This window comes from Mustelus asterias, chromosome 21, assembly GCF_964213995.1.
Source record: "Mustelus asterias chromosome 21, sMusAst1.hap1.1, whole genome shotgun sequence".
Classification (NCBI taxonomy): Eukaryota; Metazoa; Chordata; class Chondrichthyes; order Carcharhiniformes; family Triakidae; genus Mustelus; species Mustelus asterias.
Window position 1 is genome coordinate 39,361,756 of NC_135821.1, and position 25,421 is coordinate 39,387,176.

A 25,421-nucleotide genomic window follows, 5' to 3' on the forward strand; every position below is an offset into this window, starting at 1 on the left:
GGCGAATCATCCCAACCTACACATCTTTGGATTGTGGAAGGAAACCAGAGCACACAGACAGACAGGCGGCAATCGAACCAGGGTTCCTGGTGCAGTGAGGCAGCAGTGCTAACCACTGTGCTACCGAATGACTTAAATATTTGTGGTTTAATGTACCTTTCCTCCTTTTAAATGATTCCCATTATTTTTGATCTGCCTGGACGTGATTTAATAGTTACTGAGGATAGACAGCTTACTGCTGCCCCATTGCTCCTGCTACACCTGCAACTAGTCACAAAGATGCCAGTGCTTACTTTGGTGTGACTGACTCTCCAGTAAGTTCTGCTTCCTGCAGGGATTTAGCACAACCTCAGCTCCATCCCTCTATGCTTGGCACAGCACAGATTAGTAATTGAGCTGAACGAACACTTGGCACCCATAGCACCAGTCAAAACTAATCCTCCTGCCTTGTACCTTCCTCTGCTTCAAATGTGTATCCAATTTTCCCTTAAATGATTCAATCATTTCTGTTTCAGCAACTGCCTGAGACACAGAATTCCATGCTCCAACAACCTATTGCATAAAGTATTTCTCTGAACGTCCCTGGATACATTATTAGTGATCATTTTAAATCAATGGTCTTGAATTGAAGAAATAGTTTTTCCCTATTCGCTCTGCCAAATCACTCCTTAATTTTAAATCTTTTTATTCATTTTCCTCCGAGTCTTTGCTGTTTTAATGGTAACAATGTCAATATCCCAAGTCTTTCCCCTGTCTCTGGTTTCAGAGAATCCCAACAGTGCAGAAAGCGACTGACAGACTCTCTTACCCAGGCCTTTTTCCCCACCATATGCCCATAACCCCACACATTTACCATTACCAATCCACCTAACCTGCATATTCTTTGGATTGTGGGAGAAAACCGGAGCACCAGGTGGAAACTCACGCAGACATCGGGAGAACGTGCAAACTCTGCACAGTCACCCGAGGCTGGAAACAAATCCTGTTTCCGACACTGTGAGGCAGCAATGCTAACCACTGTGCATAAATTCATCCTGGTGAATTTATGCTGTACACTCCTATTATTCTAATGTCCTTTCTATAATGGGACATCCAAACTGGTCCTCTGATTGTGGACTGACCAGTGCTTTGTCTACATTTTTCATTGCTCTTCTGCTCTTGTACTCATCTGCTTTTGTTTCATTCAACCTTAAATGCCATTGGCCTTTTTTATGGCTGTACCCTCTGACATGTGCATTTTCAGGGAATTGTGTGCTTCAACCTGCAGCTGCTTCTGTTCATCCTCGATATTTTTCCCTTGAGTGCATACTGCATATCTTTCCACATTAAATTGCACCTGCCGCCTGTCTGCCCATTCCCACTGCTGCTAACCCTGGGGAGGCTTTCACCAGTTCTACAGATCAGCAAGAACAATTGATTAAAAAAACGTCTGCACAGTTTACTGGAGATCAGGGTCATCAGGGAAAATCTGCTGTCCTGGCATTTGCCTCCAGTATAACCCCTGCAGATCGAGGGGAAGGGCAAAAGTAATGAACCCATGGAATTATGGCCAGGAATCTCGGATTTCGTTTGGCTCGCCACCATTGCCAGCGAGAGTGGCGAATTTGGCGCTCAGCCCAAAACTCCATTCACTGCAGCGAGAACGGAGAATCCCAGCTACGGGCGAGGCAGGAGAATTCTGACATCTATCAAGTGCGATGGAACGGACCATTTGAAATTTAGCCAACCTTGGGACACTTGAGGCATTGGAGATTGTGGCATGGGTGGTCAAAAGTCCCCTCATTTTGCTGATCCACCAATCGGAGGCCAAGGCAGCCCCCTGTATTTTGAGTTTGACATAAATATCTCCGACAACAATGGTTTTCATTATGTAGCTGCTTGAATGTGAAAAATAAGCTCAGCTTTGCAGTGGGGCGTTGGATGAATGGCTGCAAAGCCATGGAGGGAGAGATTGAGACATTATTCTTTTTACAAATGGCAAATTAAATTCTCATGTATTTTGAATTTGCTCTAAAGCTGCCCCGTAGCGTTGTATAGTTGCCTACGTGCAGCTTTTCTTAGGTGACCTGCTGCATATTTCTTTGGGAACGCTTAATATCCGTAAAATAAAATGCTGCCACATGGAACCTTTCTGGTATCAAAACCCAGGTGTGTTCTCCACACTCAGTGTTAATGATTTGTTAATCATAGAATCCCTACAGTGCAGAAGGAGGCCATTCGGCCCATCGAGTCTGCACCGACCACAATCCCACCCAGGCCCTATCCCCATAACCCCATGTATTTACCCGAGCTCGTCCCCCTGAAACTAAGGGGCAATTTAATATTGCCAGTCCACCTAATCCGCACATCTTTGGACTGTGGGAGGAAACTAGAGCACTCGGAGGAAACCCATGCAGACGGGGAGAATGTGAAAACTCCACACAGACAGTGACCCAAGCCGGGAATCGAACCCGGGTCTCTGGCACTGTGAGGTAGCAGTGCTAACCACTGTGCCCCCCGCCCCCCCCCCCCAAGATACACAACTGAAGGGCATTGTTTAATTAAGTACTTTAAGCATGTTCGAGTGACCGCTGGGGATTATGACCCCCTCTCAATTTTGTTTCATTTATTGATCATTTATTTTATGAGGAGTAGAAGTTGGTGGGACACCCAGTAAGGAGGGGGCAGGAAGGGCAGGGGACCGCCCTGCGTGTCTGCTCCTGGGTTAGGCTGAGGTGGCCATCCAACAGGCCCTGGTGGCAAGCGACCAAGGAGGTCTCCTACCCCGACTATCTGCCCTCTGCTGGGCCAGGTGGCCTTGAGGAGGCCTGGTGCCCACTGGTGTGCTTCAGGGCTTCCATGACCGGTGGGGGACTGGGGTACATCATCACCCCCAGGAATGCCTTTTTAATTTGGCTTTGTAAGCTTTCTTTGAAGTTTTAATTTGTTGTTACAATGCCCACCAGGGGCTGTCACACCTTTCACTCACTTATTGATCTTCTAGGTTAATTTATTGATTCTTGGGTTACTAAAAGAGGGTATAAGTAGGGGATATTCCATTACAGGGGCCGGAGTGCTAAAAAAAACAGATTTTGATTTGATGAGATAAGCTTCCTTTGGAGTTTGTTTCTGTTGCAGTGCCCAATTAATGGCTATCACCTTAATTTCATAGAATTCTTACAGTGCAGAAGATGGCCACTTAGCCCATCGAGCCTGCACTAACAATCCCACACGGGCCCTATCCCCCGTAAACCCCACGCAGACATGGGGCGAATGTGCAAACTCCACACAGACAGTCATCCAAGGTCAACATTTTTCATCTGGTTAAGGGAGAGTTGGAACACTGGGTGAGTGAGGAGAGAGCTGTGAGACTGAACAAAGTCAATAAACATTCTTAAGTCCAGAAAATGTTCTTTGGCTTAGTTTTGACTTCACCAAATGTCTTTGTTCTGTTAACACTAAGGACGTGAAAATTATTAAGGGCTTTGACAGAATAAGATCGAGAGAGAACATTCCCATTGACTGAAAGCCAGGAACTGGAGGACCCTGGCATAAAGTGATTAGAACAAGAACCAAATGCAACTTGAGGGAAGATGTTTTTTGCGCAGTGACATGATGGCACAGTGGTTAGCACTGCTGCCTCACGGCGCCAGGGACCCGGGTTCAGTTCTGGCCTCGGATCGCTGTCTGTGCGGAGTTTGCACATTCTCCCTGTGTCTGTGTTTCCTCCGGGTGCTCCGGTTTCCTCCCACAGCCCAAAGATGTGCGGGTTAGGTTGATTGGCCATACTAAATTGACCCTAGTGTCAGGGGGATTAGCAGGGTAAATATGTGGGGTTACAGGAATAGGGCCTGGGTGGGATTGTGGTCGGCACAGACTCGATGGGCCAAATGGCCTCTTTCTGCACTGAAGGGGTTCTATGATTCTGTGAATCTGTCATCTGAAATGAGAGAGAGGTTGGTGGAGGCAGATTCTCTCATGGCTTTCAAAAAAGGAATTGGGTTTATATGTGAAGGGGAAGCAAAAATTGCAGAATTACAGGGAAAGGGCAGGGGAGTGGGGCTAGCTAAATTGCACTTGCAGAAGGCATTCAGAGGCATGATGGGCCAAATGGCCACTCGCTGTTTTATAGCCAATCTATCATTCTATATGACTCTCTATGAGAAGGGGGAGCTGGAGGTGTGCTGAGGCTTATGGAGGGCATTCCAGTGTTGAGGGTGTGGACAACTGATGGTGAGGTTACCAGTAATGAGGGGAAGGAAATGGTCATGAGGTGAGAGGCAAGCGAATAAGGCGCCAAGAGTTGGACAACTGAAGAGTGCGCTGAGATAACACACAGTAATTTTCTCATGTCTTTGATTAGTGCTCCCTAGTCTGAGAGACTGACTATATACCTGCTACCCAAGTCATTCTGTATAGCAACACCTTTTTAAGGGCAAAAGATTCATTTCTTTAACACAACGCTGTAGTCAGTTTTGGGGAATAACCTCGGATTGACCTTGTGAAAAGACAGTTGATTGGATGGATTGCAGTTATACTGTTTGTCTTACAATGGTGTAAAATAGATTTGGGATTGCATCCTTATGGATGTGGCAATCTATCTGACTTAGTCCACTAAAGTGCAAGGCTTCAGATCATGGAAAATGTTGGAAAATCTCAGCTGGTCTGACAGCACCTGTGGAGAGAGAATAGAGCCAATGTTTCAAGTCAGGATGACCCTTTGTCACGTTGGCTGGATTCTCCCTCCACAGATGCTGTCAGACCAGTTGAGATTTTCCAGCATTTTCTGTTTCTGTTTCAGATTCCAGCATCCGCAGTATTTTGCCTATATAAGGCTGCAGGTCACTTTGCTTAGTACTTTGTGCTGGGTGCACTTCCAAAGCTACCCGCTTGAACTTTCAGAAGTTATTGTTCAGTAACTTAATGTGAGGAGAAAGCAGGGCAACTGCCTGTGTTGGTGCAGCATTTGAAATTAGCCACCCAGTGCATGATGTGTACAGTCTGCAGTATAACTCTAATGTGCCAGCTGTGCGATCCATATTGTGGATGTTAGCCTCTGAGACTGTATCTGTCGCATTACTCCCACCATCTCGGCCTTTTGGCTAAGATGCAAATGAGCTCAAGTCTTGGAGGAGGATCCTCCCCCTTCTCCAATCAGCTTGACTCATGTAGATCAGGCCCAGGACAGGGTGGTTTTGGTCTCCCGTCCTGTCTTGTCAGCCTGGATCTGAAATATCTCAACTTGTTGAGACTCTGAATTGGATTTGATTTGATTGAATTGGAAAAGTATTAAAAAAAAATTACTCCCACCATCCTAGACTGTTGGAACGAATGTGGAATTCACAAAGATAACTGGCAAGAGACTTGGGTGGCACAGTGGTTAGCACTGCTGCCTCACAGCTCCAGGGACCCGGGTTCAGTTCCAGCCTTGGGTGACTACCTGTATGGAGTTTGAATGTTCTCCCCAATGTCTGCGTGGGTTTTCTCCGATTTCCTCCCACACTCCAAAAATGTGCGGGTTAGGTTGATTGGCCATAGTAAGTTGTCAGGGGGGCCTAGCAGGGTAACTACGTGGGGTTACGGGGATAGGGCCTGGGTGGTATTGTGGTCGTGCAGATTCGATGGGCTAAATAGTCTCTTTCTGCACTGTCGGGGATTCTATGATTCTTTGGCTGGATTCTGGCCTCATTCTGCTGTGTGCATCATTGTGTGTTTCTGACAGAGTCAAGCATTGTATTGAATGTCATTCCCCAAAGAGAGCAGTTTCATCACACCGCAATAGACAGCAAAACACTTAAGTCAGATTTTCACCAAATATTTTCCTACGACCTCGTACTTTGGCCTCCTCCCGAGCAGGCACAAGCTGTGATTGGATTGCTGTCCACCTGTGCACTTGTCACATCAATAAGCACATTCTCTTGGATTTTCACCAGCCAGTTCGAACACTTTCTTCCTCTGAAAGCAGACACGCTGGGAAAAGTCTGTCTCGCAAGCACAGTTGCTAGCTCACCAAGTGAAAAGTTTTGAATAGGCTGTTACAGACTAAATGACACTTCTTTTCCCCAAATGATTGCAGGGAAGCATTATAGTTCCATAGTTCCTCCTTCAGAAGCTATCTGAGTGCAGTTGTGGCCCAATAGGGGGTCAAGGCCTGACTCTTGAAGAAAAATAAATGTGCTGGTTGTCAAAGAGTGTCTACGCTGCAGCTGGATTTTATTTTTGTGCTGAGGATTCATTCAGAAACGGTTTGGAATTTTACACTGACCTTTTCACACTCTTTGAAGAGAATTAAATGTATTGTAGACCTTGTTTCTAGTGTACAGATTTTGTTTCTGTGCTTAATAAAGTTACTCTTGACAACCTGATTGGCTTCAGAGAATTAAATTACAATGAATTTTGGTTAATATCGGCGGAAGATAAGACATTTATCATGTTAACCAGCATTAATAAGTGTGATAGTCCTGAGGGACATAGCATTTCTGTTTATTTACGATGTAGGACAACATTTTTGTATATGCAATGCTGAAGCACTTTTGTTTGGTTCTAGGTTAGGTTACAGATTCTCATTTATACAGCCTCCTCTGGAATGCCCCTGAGCTTTTGAGAGTTTTTAATTTCATTTTGATATCTTCCTGCCGCAACCTTCCATAATTTGTTACCAGATCTTGTTTATTGTAATGGACTTTTGGTTCAGAGGTGCGGGCTGAATTTTATATACCCACCGCACCCTCCACCAACTCTCCACTGAGTGTGCCTGCAATATGTCAGGTGGCCACACTGCCTTCATGCTCACCCCATCCGGTTCCCATAATACAGACGGTGGATACGATGCCCTCTAGCCCGTCCTTAGGCCTGTTGAAGGCCTTAAGCGGCCTAGTATTTCTCCATGAAGGCTCTCAATTCTCCTCCACTGCTACAAAATGCTTGGCAGTGACCGGCAGGTGAGAGTGCGAAGGCTGTTTTTTAAACAACCTTTGATAGAAAAATAGGAAAGAAGGGGGTCGCGTATCATTTGGAGTCTGCCTGTGTGCGCTGGGTACATCTGCTCCCCCGCACATGTAATTCCTGTAATTCCCCCATGCTTTGTTCCTCTCTGACCTTCCAAAACCCCACACATGCCTGCCCGCCTTCCCACTACCTGCCCCCCCCTCCCCCTGGCCAACTCCCCAACTCTCCACCTGCCCGCCCAGCACCTCCCTCCCCGCTACTGCCCACTACTGAGTTCTGGGACTGCATTCAGATTGGCTGGCAGCTCATGTGGGTGGGTCTTCCTTTGACTGAGGGGCTGTAGCCTTTTTTCAAGTCTTTTGGTTTAGAACTGACTTCCCTTTTGAGGAAATCCAGCCTTGTCGGCTCCACTGCATTGTCATTCTCTCACTGTATGCTATGCTGAAATACTAGCTTTGGTGTAATTCCCATTTTAGTAGCTAATGGCTTGTGGTATCAGAGCCTAGGAGAAGAAATGTTTCGTAGAAGATGAGTAGTACTGTGGTGATGAAGCAGTGGATCTTGGTGCTGCAATTGGAGGTGGGTGAAGATGGAAACTGGACGCAGTAGACTTGAACATTGCGTGGAATGTATAACAGATATTAATTAGATGCGCCCCATTTTGTGATACATTTATGATGAATTTCTACCCCTTTTGTGCACAGGGCAGAGAGGAACAAAGCATGGGGGAATTACAGGAATTACATGTGCGGGGGAGCAGATGTACCCAGCGCACACAGACAGACTCCAAATGATACGCAACCCCCTTCTTTCCTATTTTTCCATCATAAGGTTGTGCTAGTGGTATAGGGAGACAATAGCTTGGTGGCATTATCGCTAGACTATTAATCCAGAAACTCAGCTAATGTTCTGAGGACCCAGGTTTGAATCCCACCACAGCAGCTGGCGGAATTTGAATTCAATAAAAAAATTTGGTGGCACAGTGGTTAACACTGCTGCCTCACAGCACCAAGGACCTGGGCTCGATTCCCAGCCTTGGCTCACTGTCTGTGCGGAGTTTGCGCATTCTCCCCGTGTCTGTGTGGGTTTCCTCTAGATGCTCCAGTTTCCTCCCACAGTCCAAAGATGTGTGGGTTAGCTGGATTGGCCATGTTAAATTGTCTCTTAGTGTCAGGGGCACTAACTAGGCTAAATGTATGGGGTTATGGAGATGGGGCCTGGGTGGGATTGTTGTTGTTGCAGCCTCGATGGGCCGAATGGCCTCCTTCTGCACTGCAGCCTTCTGTGATAATAAGACCATGGCTGAATACATAGTAACCTCAAATCTGCATCTCATCTACCCTGGATAACCTATTACCTCCTTGCTTGCCAAGAGTCTGTCCACCTCTGCCTTAAAAGTATTCAAAGATTCTGCTTCCAGCACCTTTTCAGGAAGAGACTTCCAAAGACTCTCAAACCTCCGAGTGAAAAAAACTCTCCATGTTAAGTGGGTGATCCCTTATTTTTAAACAGTGGTCCCTAATTCTAGATTCACCCACAAGAGGAAACATCCACCCTGTCAAGTCCCCTCAGAATCTTACATATTTCAATCAAATTGCCTCTTCTAAACTCCAGCAGATACAAACCTAGCCTGCTCAATCTTTTCTCATAAGACAACTCACCCATTCCAGGTGTTAGTCTGGTAAACCTTCTCTGAACTGCTTCCACTGCATTTACATCCTTCCCTAAATAAGGTGACCAATACTGTACACCGTACTCTAAATGGGGGCTCACTATTGCCCGGTATAAATCAATCATAACCTCCCTCCTTTTGTATTCAATTACCCTCGCAATAAATAATTACATTCCATTAGCTTTCCGAATTACTTTTATGACTCATGTATTGGGACACCCAGATCCCTCTGCACCTCGAGCTCTGCAATCTCTCACCATTTTGATAACATGGTTCTTTTTTATTCTTCCTGCCAAAATGGACAATTTCACATTTTCCCACATAATGCTCCCTTAGCTAGATCTTTGCCCTTAACCTATCAGTATCTTTTTGTAGCCTCCTTGTGTCCTCTTTACAACTGACTTTCCTACTTATCTTTGTATCATCAGCAAATTTGGCAACCACCTTTTTAATCCCTTCACCCGAGTCATTTATATGAATGGTAAACAGTTGAGATCCCAGCAGTGGTTCCTGTGGCACACAACCCGTTGCAACTTGCCAACCTGCAAAAGACCCATTTATGCCAACTCTCTGCTTCCTGTTAGCTAGCCAATCTTCAATCCATGCCAACATGTCACACTCTGTAACATGAGATTTTATTTTCTGGAGTAACTTTTGCCGTGGCACCTTATCAAATTCCTTTTGGAAATCTAAGTACAGTCCATTCACCAGTTCCCCTTTATCCACAGTGCATGTTTCTTCCTGATAGAACTCCAGTAAGTTGGTTAAACATAATTTCCCTTTCACAAAATCATGTCGACTTTGCCTGATTATCTTGAGCTTATCCAAGTACCATGCTATCACTTCTTTAATAATAGCTTCTACCATTTTCCCTGTGACAGATGTTAGGCTAACTGGCCTGTAGTTTCCTGCTTTCTGTTTCCCTCCCTTTTTGAATAAACAAGTTGCATTTGCTATTTTCCAATCCATTTGGGCCTGCCTTGAATCTAGGAGTTTTGGAAAATTAAAACCAATGTATGAACTGTCTCTCAAATCTCGCAAGACATTTCTTTTAAATCCCTAGGATGAAGTCCATCTGGACCCGGGCTCTTGTTAGTCCACAGTTCCAACAATTTGCTCAGTACCACTTCTCCGGTGACTAATTTTCCTGAGTTCTTCCCTTCCTTTTCCTGGTTCATATCTGCTTCTGGGATGTTATTTGTATCCTCTGTAGTGAAGACTGATGCAAAATCCTTGTTTATTCCATCTGGCGATTAATTTATATGTTTAGATGTCTCGTTATAAAGTGGGATTTTATGGCCTCGCTCATCCCAAAACAGTAAAATCCTGCCTGAGGTCCATTTTCCGCCACTTGCCCGCTCCGATTCCCGTGGCAGGCTGGATGGTAAAATTCAGGCGTAAGGATCTTTGTGAAAGGGTTATGAATACTCTGGAGGGTTGCATTAAGGGTCGAGCATTTGTATCTCAAGATTGAACTCCTGCCTTTCCCCTAGTGTTACAGGGAATTGACATCTCTTTTATTCCACGGATTGGATGGCATTGACAGGGAGATAAAAACCACTCTATCTCCAAAGAGGCTTTTCATGCATAGGTTTCGAATTATTATCTCAGTCCTAAACCCCAACGAATACGTCTTGAAATTGTGGTCTTTCTTTTCAGCTTGCCCACCAGGGTCCTATAAGATCTCAGCGGGAGAGGAAGAGTGCTCTTGGTGCCCTGAGCATAGCTATACAGAAGAAGCAGGATCAGTGCAGTGCAACTGTGAGGATCACTACTACAGACTGGCTTTGGACCCTCCATCTGCTCCTTGCACCAGTAAGTCTACCAAATGATTTGTCTTATTGCAGTAAAAAGAGAAAATGCTTGGGAGGTCATGTGGGATGACTCAACAGCATCTGTGGGACAGAGAAACAGAGTTGACGGGTAGAATTTTCCAGCCATGTCTGCCAACCGGGATCATCCAGTCCCGCCAAAAGTCAATGGAATTCTGGCTGGCCCGTTGCATTCCCTGCTGTGGCTCCTGCCACGGCGGAGTCAGAAAATCCCAGCCAACGTTTCGAGTCCCTTTGACTTCTATCAAGGGGGAGGGGGTGGCATAGTGGTATTGTTGTTGGACTAGTAATCCAGAGATCCAGGGTAATGCTGTGGGGACCCTGAGTTCGAATCCCACCATGGCAGATAGTGAAATTTGAATTCAATAAAAATCTGGAAATAAAAGTCTAATGATCACCATGAAACCGTTGTTGATTGTCGTAAAAACCCATCTGGTTCACTAATGTCCTTTTAGGGAAGGAAATCTGCCATCCTTACCTGGTCTGGCCTACATGTGACTCCAGACCCGCAGCACTGTGGTTGACTCTTAAATGCCCTCCTGGATGGGCAATAAATACTGGCCCAGCCAGCGACACCCACACCCCATGAACGAATAAAAAAAAACACGAATTTGCAACATTAACTCTGGGCGCGATCTTACCGGCCGTTCACGCCACATTCCCACTGCAGCAAAGTTGGAGAACATGGTGCCCAGCCAATTCTCCGTTCGCTGCAGCGGGATGGGAAAATCCCACAGGCGTGAATGGCCGTAAGATTCCAGTCTCGGTTTCTCTTTCTCCACTAATGTTGAGTTGTTTTCACCCCCCAGCCTTTTCTATTTTTATTTCAGATTTCCAGCATTCAGAGTATTTTGCTCTTAGTTTTGTATTTATTGCAGGCTTTTATTGTGACACAATGGAGAAATGCGCCAAATTACTTTTTCAGTCTCGCTGACTGAAACGTCTTAAGGGGCCCGCTAAGACCAGAACTGAAGCCTCAAAAGAAAAATTCAGGTCAATATCTGAGAGTATTTCTGTAAGACTATAAATGTTCAGGAGGAGATTAGTGCTTTTACTGGAGGAGTGTGTCTTAGGCCCTTTGATACTTTCTTTTTACTGTGTGGTAATGGTGTGCATTAGTTAAATTGCTAACCCTTGTAGCTGAACAAAGATAATTAGTGAGCATCTCGGATGTGAGTAATGCATTATCAATAAGGTTGTAAAAGCTGGGACTGGTAAAGCACAAGAGTTATTGAATCAATGCTGTTCATTTTATTACTGGCTTTTGGAAGGAAAATTGCTATAAATTCATTCCGTTTCCCCATTGGAATCGGTATGTTCCACATAACCATCTTTCAAGTATTCTAGTTCATTTTTGTCCCCTGTAATTAAGTCTCCTTCCTCCCCCAACATCTCCAGTTTGGTATGGAGTGAAAAGGGGTAGTCTGGTTTACGGTTCAGGAATGACTCCTCTCCCTCCACCGGGGAGACAATGGCCTAGTGGTAATATCACCAGGTTATTAATCCACAAACTCAATTAATGTTCTGGGGATTTGGGTTCGAATCCCACCGCAGCAAATGTGGAATTTGAATACAATAATTTTTAAATCTGGAATTAAGAATCTACTGATGACCATGGAACCATTGTCGATTGTTGGAAAAACCCATCTGGTTGTCGATTGTCGGAAAAACCCATCTGGTTCACTAATGTCCTTTAGGGAAGGAAATCTGTTATCCTTACCTGATCTGGTCTACATGTGACTCCAGAGCCACAGCAATGTGGTTGACTCTCAACTGCCCTTGGGCAAATAGGGATGGGCAATAAATGCTGGCCAGCCAGCGACACCCATGTCCCACGAATGAATAATAAAAAGTCAGGTAGTCTAGTCAATGTTCAGGACTGGATTATGGTCAACCTACTGCCTGCTCCCTGTCATCAGCAAACATGTAAACAGCAGGTAGGAGAATAGCACTCTGTAGGACTTCTGAGGTAAATTGGTATGGTGGGGAGGCAGTTGGGGATAGGGTGGGGGCTTGTACTCCTTTGCAGGAAGTAATACTTTTGATTGAAACCAAACAAAGGCAACGCAATAGAGGAGAAGCAGGGAAGAAGATTAGAATAACGGACTGAGTTGAATACTGACAAGGAGAGAAGGAAAACATGAAGCTCCATGCCAATCTGTGCATTGGAAACAGAAGTTGAGAATTTGGTCAGAGTGAAAATCCGGCGCAGAGGGAGAAAGTGATGAGCCTTTTAATAGCGTTAACCATGTCAATTAATTGTGGCACAGTGGTTAGCACTGCTGCCTCACAGTGCCAAGGACCCGGGTTTGATTCCCTGTCTGTGTGGAGTCTGCATGTTCTCCCCATCTCTGCGTGGGTTTCCCCCGGGTGCTCCGGTTTCCTCTCACGGTCCGAAAGACGTGCTGGTTAGGTGCATTGGCCATGCTAAATTCTCCCTCAGTGTACCCAAACAGGCGCTGTGTGTGGCAACTAGGGGATTTTCACAGTAACTTCATTGCAGTGTTAATGTAAGCTGACTTGTGACACTAATAAATAAACTTTAAGCTTAACTTAAACTTAATTAAATATATAGAAACAGATTAGATAAAGAAGGCAGTGCAGAAGTTGTGGGAGTTTGCGGGAAGCAATATGATTCTGGATAATCAACACAGCATTTGGAAAGTAGTGGTGTAATCAGACTAAGTCGGCATGGGAAATCATGCTTGATGAATCTGTTGGAATTGTTTGAGGATGTAACTAGTAGAGTTGACCAAGGACAGCCGTTGGATGTGGTTTATTTAGACTTTCAGAAGGCTTTTGACAAGGTCTCACATTGTAGAATACTATGTAAAGTTAAAGTGTATGGGATTGCGGGTAGTGTCTTGAGATGGATCGAAAGCTAGTTAGCAGATAGGAAGCAAAGAGTTGGAATAAATGGGTCTTTTTCCGACTGGCAGGCAGTGACTAATGGGGTACAGCAGGGATCTGTGCCAGGGCCCCAGCTGTTCACATTATATGTTAATAATTTGGATGAGGGAACTAAATATATTATCTTCAAATTTGCAGATGATATAAATTGGGTGGGAGGGTGAGCTGTGAGGAGGATGCGGAGATGCTTCAGCGTGATTTGAGCAGCACGGTGGCATCGTGGTTAGCAATGCTGTCTCTCAGCGCCAGGGACCCGGGTTTAATTCTAGCTTCGGGTGACTGTCTCTGTAGAGTTGCATGTTCTCCCCGTGTCTGCGTGGGTTTCCTGCAGGTGCTCCAGTTTCCACACACAGTCCAAAGATGTGCAGGATAGGTGGCCATGCCAGTGTCCCAAGATGTGTAGGTCAGGGTGATAAGTGGGGCAAATACATGGGGTTTGGGTGATGGGGCCTCGGTAAAATCAAAAAGGTGGGTCGGTGCAGACTCAATGGGCTAAATGACCTACCTCTGCATTGTAGGGTTTCTATTTAATGAATGGGTCAGGCTGAATGAGTGGGCATATGCATGGCAGATGCAGTATAGTGTGGATAAATGTGAGGTTATCCACTTTGATAGCAAAAATAGGAAGGCAGATTATTATCTGAATGGGTGTAAATTGAGAGAGGTGGATGCTCAGTGAGACCTTGGTGTCCTTGTGCATCAGCCATTGAACGTAAGCGTGCAGGTACAACAGGCAGTAAAGAATGCAAATGGCCTTCATAGCAAGACAATTTGAGTATAGAAATACAGATGTTTTACTGCAATTGCATAGAGCGTTGGTGAGGCCACACCTAGAGTAAGTACTGTGTGTAGTTTTGGTGTCCTTATCTGAGGAAGGATGCTTTTGCTATAGAGGGAGTACAGTGAAGGTTTACCAGGCTGATTCCTGGGATGACGGGACTGTCATATGAGGAGAGACGGGGTTATATTAATTGGAGTTTAGAAGAGTGAGAGGCGATCTCATAGAAACTTCTGAAATTCTAACAGGGTTAGACAGGCTAGATTCAGAAAGAATGTTCCCGATTGGGGTGGCGGGAGTGGGGAGTAGGGGACGTGGTGGGGGGGGAGTGGGGAGGGGGGCATGGAGAGTGTGGGAGGGCGGGGAGGGGGGGGGGAAAGAGCCCAGAACTAGGGGTCATAGTTTGTGGATGAGGGATATAATCCTTTTAGGACTGAGGTGAGGAGAAATTTCTTCACCCAGAGGGTGTTGAATCTGTGGAATTCACTACCATAGAAAGTAGTTGAGGCTAAAACATTGTGTGATTTCAAGAAGAAATTAGATATAGCCCTTGGGGGCTACAGAGATCAAGGGATATGGAGGGGAAGGTGGGATCAGGATATTGAATTTGATGATCAGCCATGAGTGGCAGGTTAAATGTGTGACTGAAGGCGAGGTGTGGGAGGCACGGATTTCAATTATGGGGTTCGGGCAAACCAGGAAAAGTGGGAGTTGTTTCACTGAGACAGAATCCATTTAAGCTGGTGTGGCAATCCAATAGCTCAGAGAGTAGACAGTGCTTCAAACTAATAGGGATGTAGAAAGGTTCGGATAAGGATCAATTTATAAATCTGAAGAGAACTGTTAAGGCAGTGGAACAGAATAGCGATTGAAGGGATGATGAGATTAACGATGGTTAAGAGGGAATTAGTGGAATGAACTCATTTCAGGGATGAAAGATAAAAAAGAATTAAAATTAAAGGTGCCACATTGGAATGCATAAAACACTTGTAACAAGGTAGATGAATTAATGGTACTGACACAGATTAATATATTTGATCCCGTATTCATTATAGAAACATGGTCGCAAGAACTAATATTCCAGGGCATTTGGCTTTTAGAGAAAGATAGGCAAAATAGGAAAGGAGATGAGATAATCATGATAATGAAGAATGAGATGAAGGATGATGAAAAGGATTTTCACCCAGAAAATCCAGCTGTAAGAACACTGTGTGGAGCTACGAGATTAAAATAAGAGCGGAAAGCTATTGCTTCGCGGCCTTTTAGCTAAGATCAAGTGTAGTATGGATTGGATGCTGCGCTTGGTTGAGGTCATTAGGTTACATTTAAGCTTCATTTGAAGCAATTTTTAAAAGCGGCATCTCGGCCTTTTGGCTAAGATGCAAATGAGATCAAGCCTTGGAGGAGGTGAGTCTGCACCTACTCCAATCAGCTTGGCTCATGTAGATCAGGCCCAAGACAGGAGTGGAGGCCCTGTCTTGTCAGCTTGGATCGGAAATGTCTCAACTTGTTGAGACTCTGAATTGGACTTGATTTGATTGAATTGGAAAAGTATTTAAAAAAAGAGTGGAAAGCATTGGTGCAAGTAGTGTATGGGCTCCCAAACAGCAGTCATTGTGCTGGACAGAGAGTCCCAAGAGAATGTGATGATCTTCATCTGGACAGGGCAAACCAGTGGTGTAGCGGTATTGTCGCTGGACTAGTAATCCAGAGACCCAGGGTAATGCTCTGGAAACCCAGCTTCGGATCCCACCATGGCAGATGGCGAAATTTGAATTCAATATTTTAAAAAAATTTGGAATTTAAAGTCTAATGATGACCGTGAAACCATCGCCAATTGTTGTAAAAACTCATCTGGTTCACTCATGTCCTTTAGGGAAGGAAATCTGTCGTCCTTACCTGGTCTGGCCTACATGTGACTCCAGATGCACAGCAATGTGGTTGACTCTCAAATGCCCTCTGAAATGGAGGGCAATAAATCCTGGGCCCAGCCAGCGATGCCCACATCCCATGAACAAAAAGAATTCTAAAACAATTAGTGGAATTTTCCAGATCCATCACAGTGGGGGAGCATTGGGGCTGGAAAATGCAGCAAGCTTTTCAAAACTTCATTCACTTTGGCAGGACTGGAAGATCCTACTGGTGGGAAGAGCAAGAAAATTCCAGCCAATGCATTGAGGATCCAACCCAGGGGACAGGTTATTTTATATTTAAGAGTGTAACGAGACATTAGAATTGTTAAAGTAACAGATCCTCTGGCGAAGATTTATTATAGTAAGAAATCTCACAACACCAGGTTAAAGTCCAACAGGTTTATTTGGTCGCAAAAGCCACTAGCTTGCGAAGCGCTGCCCCTTCGTCAGGTGAGTGGGAGTTTTATTCACAAACAGGGCATATAAAGACACAAACTCAATTTACAAAATAATGATTGGAATGCGAGCCTTCCAATTCTCTCGCATTCCAATCATTATTTTGTAAATTGAGTTTGTGTCTTTATATGTCCTGTGTGTGAATAGAACTCCCACTCACCTGATGAAGGGGCAGCACTCAGAAAGCTAGTGGCTTTTGCTACCAAATAAACCTGTTGGACTTTAACCTGGTGTTGTGAGACTTCTTACTGTGTTTACCCCAGTCCAATGCCAGCATCTCCACATCATGAAGATTTATTATAACATGTTAGATTTTCATATTGAATTTGAGAGTGATGTGATCAAACCTTGAATCTTAAAATTAAACAAAGCCAGGTACAAAGATATGAGGTGAGTTGGCTGAAGTAGTTTGGGAAATTAGGTCAAAAGTTACGTAAGAAGATAATACACATTCCCTTGAGGAATAAAAACGTCGTTGGAAAAGTGGTGCAGCCTTGGTTAACTGGAGAAATTATCATTGTTGTTTGTTTCTTTTTCTTTTCCCACACCTAATGGTACACAAGGCAGACTTTGATCTGTTCCCATAGTGAGATTTTTCTCGGAACAGACCTCCAGCCCGTCACCGGGGGTTTGTAGCTTGAGGGGCGCCGCTCTGCATCAAGCATGGTTGACAGGAGTCTCTCCCTCTCTTACCGCCAGCTATTGGCATGTGTTGGAAGTGTTTTATAGGTTGCTGTCCAACCTGTTTAGCCCCATTATGAACCCACCTTCCGTGGCCATCAAGTCCTGCGGTGGGACTTGAACCCGGAGCCTCTGGCTCAGAGGCAGGGACACCACCCATTGTGCCGCAAGACCTCCAAAGTTGTGATTGGTGTTAGATTAAAAGAAGCTGACAATATTGTCAAAAAGGGTAGTCAATCAGAAGATTGGGCGAGTTCAAAAGAATCAGTAAATGATGACTAAAAATTAATGGGAGGTGGGAAGCAGAAAATCTGTGTAGTAAACTAGCAAAATTTCTAAGAACATGTTGTAAGAGCTTTTACGAGTGTAAGTTCAGAGGGGATTAGTGAAAGTGAACTGATAATAAATGGATCTGTTAGAGGCAGAGACAGGAGAAATTATAATGGAGAATAGAGGAATGGCAGAGTGTTAAACAAATATTTTGTGTCTGTCATCACATAGAAGCCAAAAGGAACATTCCAGAAGTTGTGGGAAATCAAGATTTTAATGAGTGAAGAATGTAAAGCAAGTCATATCAGTAAAACGTACGTGATAAAGTAATGGGACAAAAAGCTGCCAAATCCCCTGGACCTGAATGGCTACACCAGACTTTTAAAAGAGATAACTGCAAAGGGGAGGCGGTGGCGTAGTGGTATTATCACTGGATTAGTAATCCAGAGACCCAAGGTAATGCTCTGGGGACCTGGGTTCGAATCCCACCATGGCAGATGGTGAAATTTGAATTCAATAACAATTGGAATTAAAAGTTCAATGATGACTCTGCAACCATTGTTGATTGTTGGAAAAACCCATCTGGTTCACTAATGTCCTGTAGGGAAGAAAATCTGCCATCCTTGCCTGATCTGGCCGACATGTGACTCCAGACCCACAACAATGTGGTTGACTCTTGAATGCCTCAGGGATGGACAATAAATGCTGGTCAGCCAGCGACACACACATCCCATTAAAAAAAGGATGCATTGGTTTTGATCTGAAATCCTGAGATTCTAGAACGATCCCTGTGGATTTGCAGGTAGAAAGTATCATCCTGCTATTAAAGAAAGGAAGGCAAGAGAATATTGTAAAATATTAGCTGGAATTCTCCGGCCGTTCATGCCGGTGGGATTCTCTGGTCCCACTGGTGGTGCACCCCCAGCCGCAGGTTTCCCAGGGGTGTGGGGTGGCTTCACTGAGAATTCCCATTGACAGCGGCGGGACCTGAATATCCAACGAATAGCGTGCCACCTCCCGCTGCTGAAGGGAGGCCAGGGAATCACACCCATAGCCTGACATCAATCGTCGGAAAAATGCCGGAATCTGTTGTTAAGGACATGATGGCAGGCCACTTGGAAAAATCACAATATGATTCAGGAGACAATACGGTTTGATGAACAGAAATTGCATTTGAAAAATCTGCGTGTTCGAAGGTATACCTAGCAGGACAAATAAGAGGAAATTGATTATTGTAATGGATTGGGATTTTCAGAAGGCATTTGATTCAGTGCCACATGAAAGGCCTTTTGTCCGGGAGACCCATGGGATTGAGAGTAATATATTAGCATGGATTGAGAATCGGTTAACGACAGAATTTGGGGAGCAGTAATCAACAGGTCATTTCAGAATGGCAGGGTGCAACTGGCGGAGTGTTTTACAAATCATTGTTTGGGCCTCAGTTATTTATTCATGTCAGGGGACCAAGTGTAATATATTCAGGTTTGCAAAGCTAAGTAGGGAAGTAAGATGTGAGGTCAGTTCAAAAAGATGCCAAAGGGGTATGGATTAGTTATGTAATTGTGCAAGAGGTTGGCAGATGGGGGTCATGTGAAGTGATCCATTGTGATGAGAATAATGAAAAAGCAGAATGTTTTTTGGGATGATGAAAGATTGGTAGATGTTGTTATTCAAGGAGAGGTTTGGATGCCCTTGTATGTAAAATCACACAAAGTTAACATGTAGGTACAGCAAGCAAGTATGAAGGAAAATGGTATGTTAGGCTTCATTACAACCAACAGCAATTGTACAGGGCTTCGGTGAAATTAGACCTGCATACCCTTTTGGTCTCCTTACCTAAGGAAAGGTGTCCTTGCACTGGAGGAGGTGGGACAAAGATTCATTGGATTGATTCCTGGGATCATTGAACTGTCCTGGGGGATAGAATGGATCTCTGGGATTTAAAAACATATAAAGGTGATCTCATTGAAGTGGGCGGCACAGTGGTGCTTCACAGCACCAGGGACCTGGGTTCAATTCCCAATATATATTTGGGTCACTGTCTGTGTGGAGTTAGCATGTTCTCCCCGTGTCTGCGTGGGTTTCCTTCGGGTGCTGCAGTTTCCTCCCACAGTCCAAAGATGTGTGAGTTAGGTGGATTGGCCATGTTAAATTGCCCCTCTGTGTCAGGGGGACTAGCTAGGGTAAATGGGGTTATGGGTATCGGGCATGGGTGAGATTGTGGTCGGAGCAGATTCGATGGATCAAACGGTCTCCTTCTGCATTGTAGGAAGCTATGATTCTAAGTGGATGAAATTCATAGAGTGGTTGACAGATTAGATGCTGAAAGGCGGCTACCTCTGAGTGTCTCAAAGTAGTCTCAGGATAAGCGATCAGCTATTTAGGACGGAGATGAGGAGAAATTTCTTCACTCAGAGGGTTGTGAAACTTTGCAATTCTCTACCCCAGAGGGTTGTGGATGCTTGGTCATTGGGTATGCCCAAGACGGAGGATGATAGATTTTTTGGATATTGAGGATATGGGAAAAGGGCAGGAAAGTGGAGATCATGTAGAAATTTAGCCATTATTTTACTGGATGGTGAAGCGTCCTCGATGGGCTTAATGGGCTACGTCTGTTCCTATTTCCTATGTTACTGAAGGATATAACATGGTGGGTACAGTCACAGAACCCACTGTTTATGACTCTGCTAAATAGAGCTACCTGATGGAACACCATCAGTGGGCATTGACTAAGGATGTTGTGCTGCTCCGACGCTTGGACCTAGACTGCAATTTGAGTTTAATTTCCCTCTGATGTTCCTGGTGCTTAGTCCCTCTCCCCTTTCCGTCTTTTCAAAGGTTTCCAAAGGGCTGAGTTGTTTTTTGAGGCTTTCCAAATGCTGTAAAATTTCTCTGTTTTACTAACTTTCCTATTTTCCTCTTAATTATCTGCAGCATTTTTGATTTTTATCGAATCACAATTTTCCACTCTGATTGTCAATGTGATTCCAATAATAAATCTGTACCTGGGATTGTGAATAATAACGCAAATTAATTGGGGGAGACCGTGGCACAGCAGTACTGTCACTGGATTAGTAATCCAGGTGCCAGGCTAATACTCTTAGGTTGTGGGTTCAATTCCAACATGGCAGCTAGTGGAATTTAAATTTAATCGATAAGTCTGTAATATAAAGCTGGTCTCAGTAATGGTGAGCATGACCAGTGGGTGGCACAGTGGTTAGCACTGTTGCCTCACTGAGCCAGCGACCCAGGTTCGATTCCAGCCTTGTGTGACTCTGTGTGGAGTCTGCACACTCTCCCTGTGTCTGCGTGGGTTTTCCTCTGGGCACTCTGGTGTTCAAAGATGTGCAGGTTAGGTGGATTTGTCATGCTAAATTGCCCCTTAGTGTCCCAAGATGTGTAGGCTGGATGGATTAGTTGTGGTAAATGTGTTGAGTTACGGGGATAGGGTGGGGGAAAGGGCCTGGGTAAGATACTCTGCCAGAGAGAGTTGGTGCAGACGCGATGAGCTGAATGGCCTCCTTCTGCACTGTCGGGATTCCATCTGGTTCACTAATACACTTTAGGGATGGAAATCTGCCATCCTTACCTGGTCTGGCCTAATGTGACCCACAGCAATGTGGTTGACTCTTAACTGCCCTCTAAAATGGCCGAGCAAGTCACTCAGTTCAAGGAAGATTTGTGATGGGCTTTGCCAGTGACACCCACATCCTATGAAAGAATATAAATAAGAAAATCCAGGGAAATTAGTTGCATTTTACCATTCTGGTGAGCTTTTAGTTCTAGCCTAGTTGCATCACCACATAAAATTCAGTGTGTTCACCTAAGTACAGAGATCGAGCTATAACAATGATCGTAGCCAAAGACTGCTATCATTGTTCTATCATTGGCTTCCACTCTGGTCTCTGAGCTCGAGAATTCCCTGCTCAATCCTGAGGAATGCGAGTTGGAGCTGCCTGTCTAGTTTGGCGTACCCACACCATCATTGTGTCAGTCTCAGCTGGTGCGGAATTATAATATTTACACGCACGCATGCACACACAGTGACTGCATGACCAACATACTCAGTAACAGTGCTAGGTCGACTCGTGGCATTTTACCGGTCAGTGTCTCCACCGTTCAGCAGCGTGACTGTTTACTGCGCGCTTTTTTTCAAGGGCTCTCAGTCACCCTGGAATGCAGCCTTTTTGCATGAACAGCACAAAGCACTTGTGAGCAATAATTGCTTCTCCTCGCTCTCCCTTTCAAGGGTGCTCTTGTGCACGCAACTAGCAATGTCCCCTTTAAAATCCTGGCATGCCAGCTCATCCCTGTAACTCGCTGCCAACATAAAAAGAGTAGAGCTGCGTCCCTTTAATAATGCGTGCCCACCTCCTCTGCTGTTGCCTAATGAGGCTGTAGTTTATGAATGGGTTTGCTGTGGATGGGGCTGATTGACAAGCACTGTAACAGATAGATGGGCCACTCATGCAGTTCCATGTGTGATAACGGTCAGTGCCGCGAATTGTCCCTCGACTCTGAGTGACTGTGTGTATTTTGCACACTGTGAAACTCAGTGACTTTATGATTGAATCCTTCACAAAAATCAGTTGACCTCTACAATATTGACTTAGGATTATGACTCAAAATTGCAGAGAAGAGTAAAATATTTATTGCATATATAAATATTTAACTTCCTTATATTCGAGCTGTTTATCATCAGGAACAAATATTAATAACTTTTTACTGCGGTAGTTTTAAAATTTAATTTAGTCAGCGTAATATTAAATAAACTATTAACTGGACTGTCACATGTCAATCACCTACATCATGTTAACGAATCATGCATCATTTTTTAATTTGCTAATGGGATGTTGGCAGCAGTTGCGAGGCAAACATTTATTGTTTAATCTTAATTGTCCTTGAGAAGATGATGGTGAGCAACTTACTTGAACTGCTGCAGTCTGTGTGATGAAAGCTCCCCCCCAGATTGCTATCATGGAAGGAGCTTCAAGACTTTGACCCAGTGATTGTGATGGAGCAGCGATATGGTTTCAAGTCAAGATGGCGAACGACTTGGAGGGGAACCAGGCGGTCGTACACCCAGGTGCCTGAAGCCATTTCCTGGCACGTAGAAGTCGCGGGTTTGGAAGCCACCGTCTAACCAGCCTTGGCAATTGCTGCACTGCACCTTGTAGTGTGTCAGTGTTCAACAGAATTAATGTTGAAGTTGGCGGATGGGGTGCCCAATCAAGTGGGGCAGCTTTGTCCTGGATGGTGTTGAGCTTCTTGGGTTTTGTTGGAGCTGCACCCATCCAGGAAAGTGGGGAGTATTCCATTACTCCGAACTTGTGTCTTGTAAATGACACATGGACTTTGGGGAGTCAGGAGGTGAGTTACCACAGAATTTCCAGCCTGTACCTGCCCTTGCAGCCACAGTAGTTATATAATTGGTCCAGTTAAATTTCTCATCAATGGTAACCCTCAGGATATTGATCAAAGGAATTCAGAAATGGTAATGTCAATAAGCAGCAAGGGAAGATGGTTGGATTCTCTCTTGTTGGACGTATTATTGCCTAGCGCTTGTGACAGTTAGCTATAACCACTTAATTATTCTTTCACCCCCATTCTTAATACAAATCTTTATTTAAAATCCACAGTCATCAGTCATGTATGTTGGTGCCACTGGGGATAGGTGGTATTGAATGATGGTTTGAGATTGGACGATGTGTACCCTGAATAGAAGTCCAAGTCTGAGAGTACAACGATGGTGAGACTGGAGGGTGTGCGCAGTGAATGGGGAGGGAAACTGAAATTAATGCTTGGTTAATGGGCGTGTAAGGCAGAGTGACTTGTGTCATTGCTGAAGTGAGTGACCAGTTATAATTAGTTTAACAGGTTGTATGTGGTTTCACTAAGTCTACCTTTGTGGTGAAGGAATTATTTTACACGAATTTCGTAAATTTAGAAATTAATGCAAGTCTCAGGTTAAACATTTTGGCCGCAGACATCCATATTTGTGATCTTAGCAGTGAGATCAGTGTTGGAATCTGGGGGCAAATATCTGCTGTCCAACCAACTCTAGGTGCCCAGCCGCTATGCCCATACACAGCCCCCATCACCCCATCCCTTCCCTTTTTAAGACGCAGTTCAGGTCCTTCTAATCCCCATGTAGATGAATCAATTTTCAGAAATCCTGCATTGTGGAGTTGCTTTCCTGTCTTGCATCTCCTTGTGGGGCCCAGTTCTTCATATTCGAGAGCTGATTAGCTTCAAGAGGATAGGCATCCGGTGCTCCTCTTGGTCTGTGTCTACCAGTAAAGCAGAGCAGCATAGGGAGCCCTCACTCCTTGATATTGGGCATATGAAGTGTAAGCTGAGACAGCCAACCAGTATTGCACAAATGAAGTCAGAACTTGTTGTATATTGGCCTATACTATTTCTGATGAGGGACATCAGTTAAAGGCAGTAACTGGAAGAGCTGGGATCAGTCTCCTCGGAGCGTTGATGGTTGAGAATGTATTTAATAAAAGGTTCAATATTGTTTTGGGGTTTTGGTCGGACAACTAAGGAAAAGTGTTTCCCCTGCGAGGAAGGTCAGTAACCAAAGGTCAAAGATTTAAGGTGATTGGCAAAAGTGCCCAAGGGGTTCTGAAGAGAATTATTTTTATGAAGTGAGTTGTTATGATCTGATGAGTGCACTGCCTGAAGGATGGAAGGAAGCAGATTCAATAGTAACTTACCTGAAGGAATTGGATGGATATATATTTGAAAATTGGGGGAAAAAATAAGGTAGGAGCTTGGTGAAAGAATGAGTGGGACTAATTGGATAGCTCTGTCAAAGAGCTGCCAAAGCTACGATGGGCTGAATAGCTTTGTTCTGTGCTGTATGATTCTGTGAATGATTCCTATGGATTCCATCCCGAGTGTCAGCAGGAATATGCCAGATCTGCTGGGGATACTCATCCCTATTTGCTTTAATGGGTCTGAAATTAATTTAAATTGAATCCAGCTATTTTAAGAAATCAATTTTTAGTGTTAAAATTGAAAAGGAGTGTCTGTGTACTGAGTTATACAATAATTCCCAGCCCATCAGAAACAGAATAATATGCCATCCTGCTGTGTTATAGAGTCATAGAGGTTTACAGCATGGAAACAGGCCCTTTGGCCCCACTTGTCCATACCGCCCTTTTTTTTAAACCACTAAGCTAGTCCCAATTGCCCGCATTTGGCCCATATCTCTCTATACCCATCTTACCCATGTAACTGTCTAAATGCTTTTTAAAAGACAAAATTGTACCCGCCTCTACTACTACCTCTGGCAGCTTGTTCCAGACACTCACCACCCTCGATGTGAAAAAATTGCCCCTCTGGGCACTTTTGTATCTCTCCCCTCTCACCTTAAACCTATGCCCTCTAGTTCATATACGTTCAGTTACTGTGTCATGTTCCACACTTCACTCAGTCAAAATCACATCACGCTTACTTTTATGAAAGTTAAGACAGCTTTGATCAAATCTGTATATATTTTCTTTTCCTCCTCTGTTTAAAAGATTTATTTATTAGTGTCACAAGTAAGGCTTACATCAACACTGCAATGAAGTTACTGTGAAAATCCCCTCGTCGCCACACTCCAGCGCCTGTTCGGGTACACTGAGGGAGAATTTAGCATGGCCAATGCACCTAACCAGCACGTCTTTCGGACTGTGAGAGGAAACTGGAGCACCCGGAGGAAACCCACGTAGACATGGGGAGAACATGCAAACTCCGCACAGACAGTGACCCAAGCCGGGAATCGAACTGGTCTACGATATCAATGTCACCCACTCTCCCACAGAGCTAGGGCAGAATTTTCCTGCTTCGCCCACCACAGGAATCATAGTGGGTGAAGGCGAACAGTGCAAAGGTCCATTGACCTTGGATGGGAATTTCCAGCCTTGGGCCAAGTGCGGCCAGAAAATCGCCCTTAGTCTGAGTCATGGGTCTCTGTGCCAGGTTTCTTG

The 25,421-nt window shown here is 44.6% G+C and overlaps 1 protein-coding gene across 1 annotated transcript in view; it reads left to right on the top strand.

The window, feature by feature from the left end:
* Window positions 1-25,421, top strand: part of epha10 (EPH receptor A10) — a 582,772-nt gene that overhangs the window by 304,747 nt on the left and 252,604 nt on the right. The window contains exon 4 of the mRNA XM_078237784.1: window positions 10,259-10,414. Coding sequence (XP_078093910.1) covers window positions 10,259-10,414 — 156 coding nt within the window. The remainder of the gene's footprint in view (window positions 1-10,258; window positions 10,415-25,421) is intronic.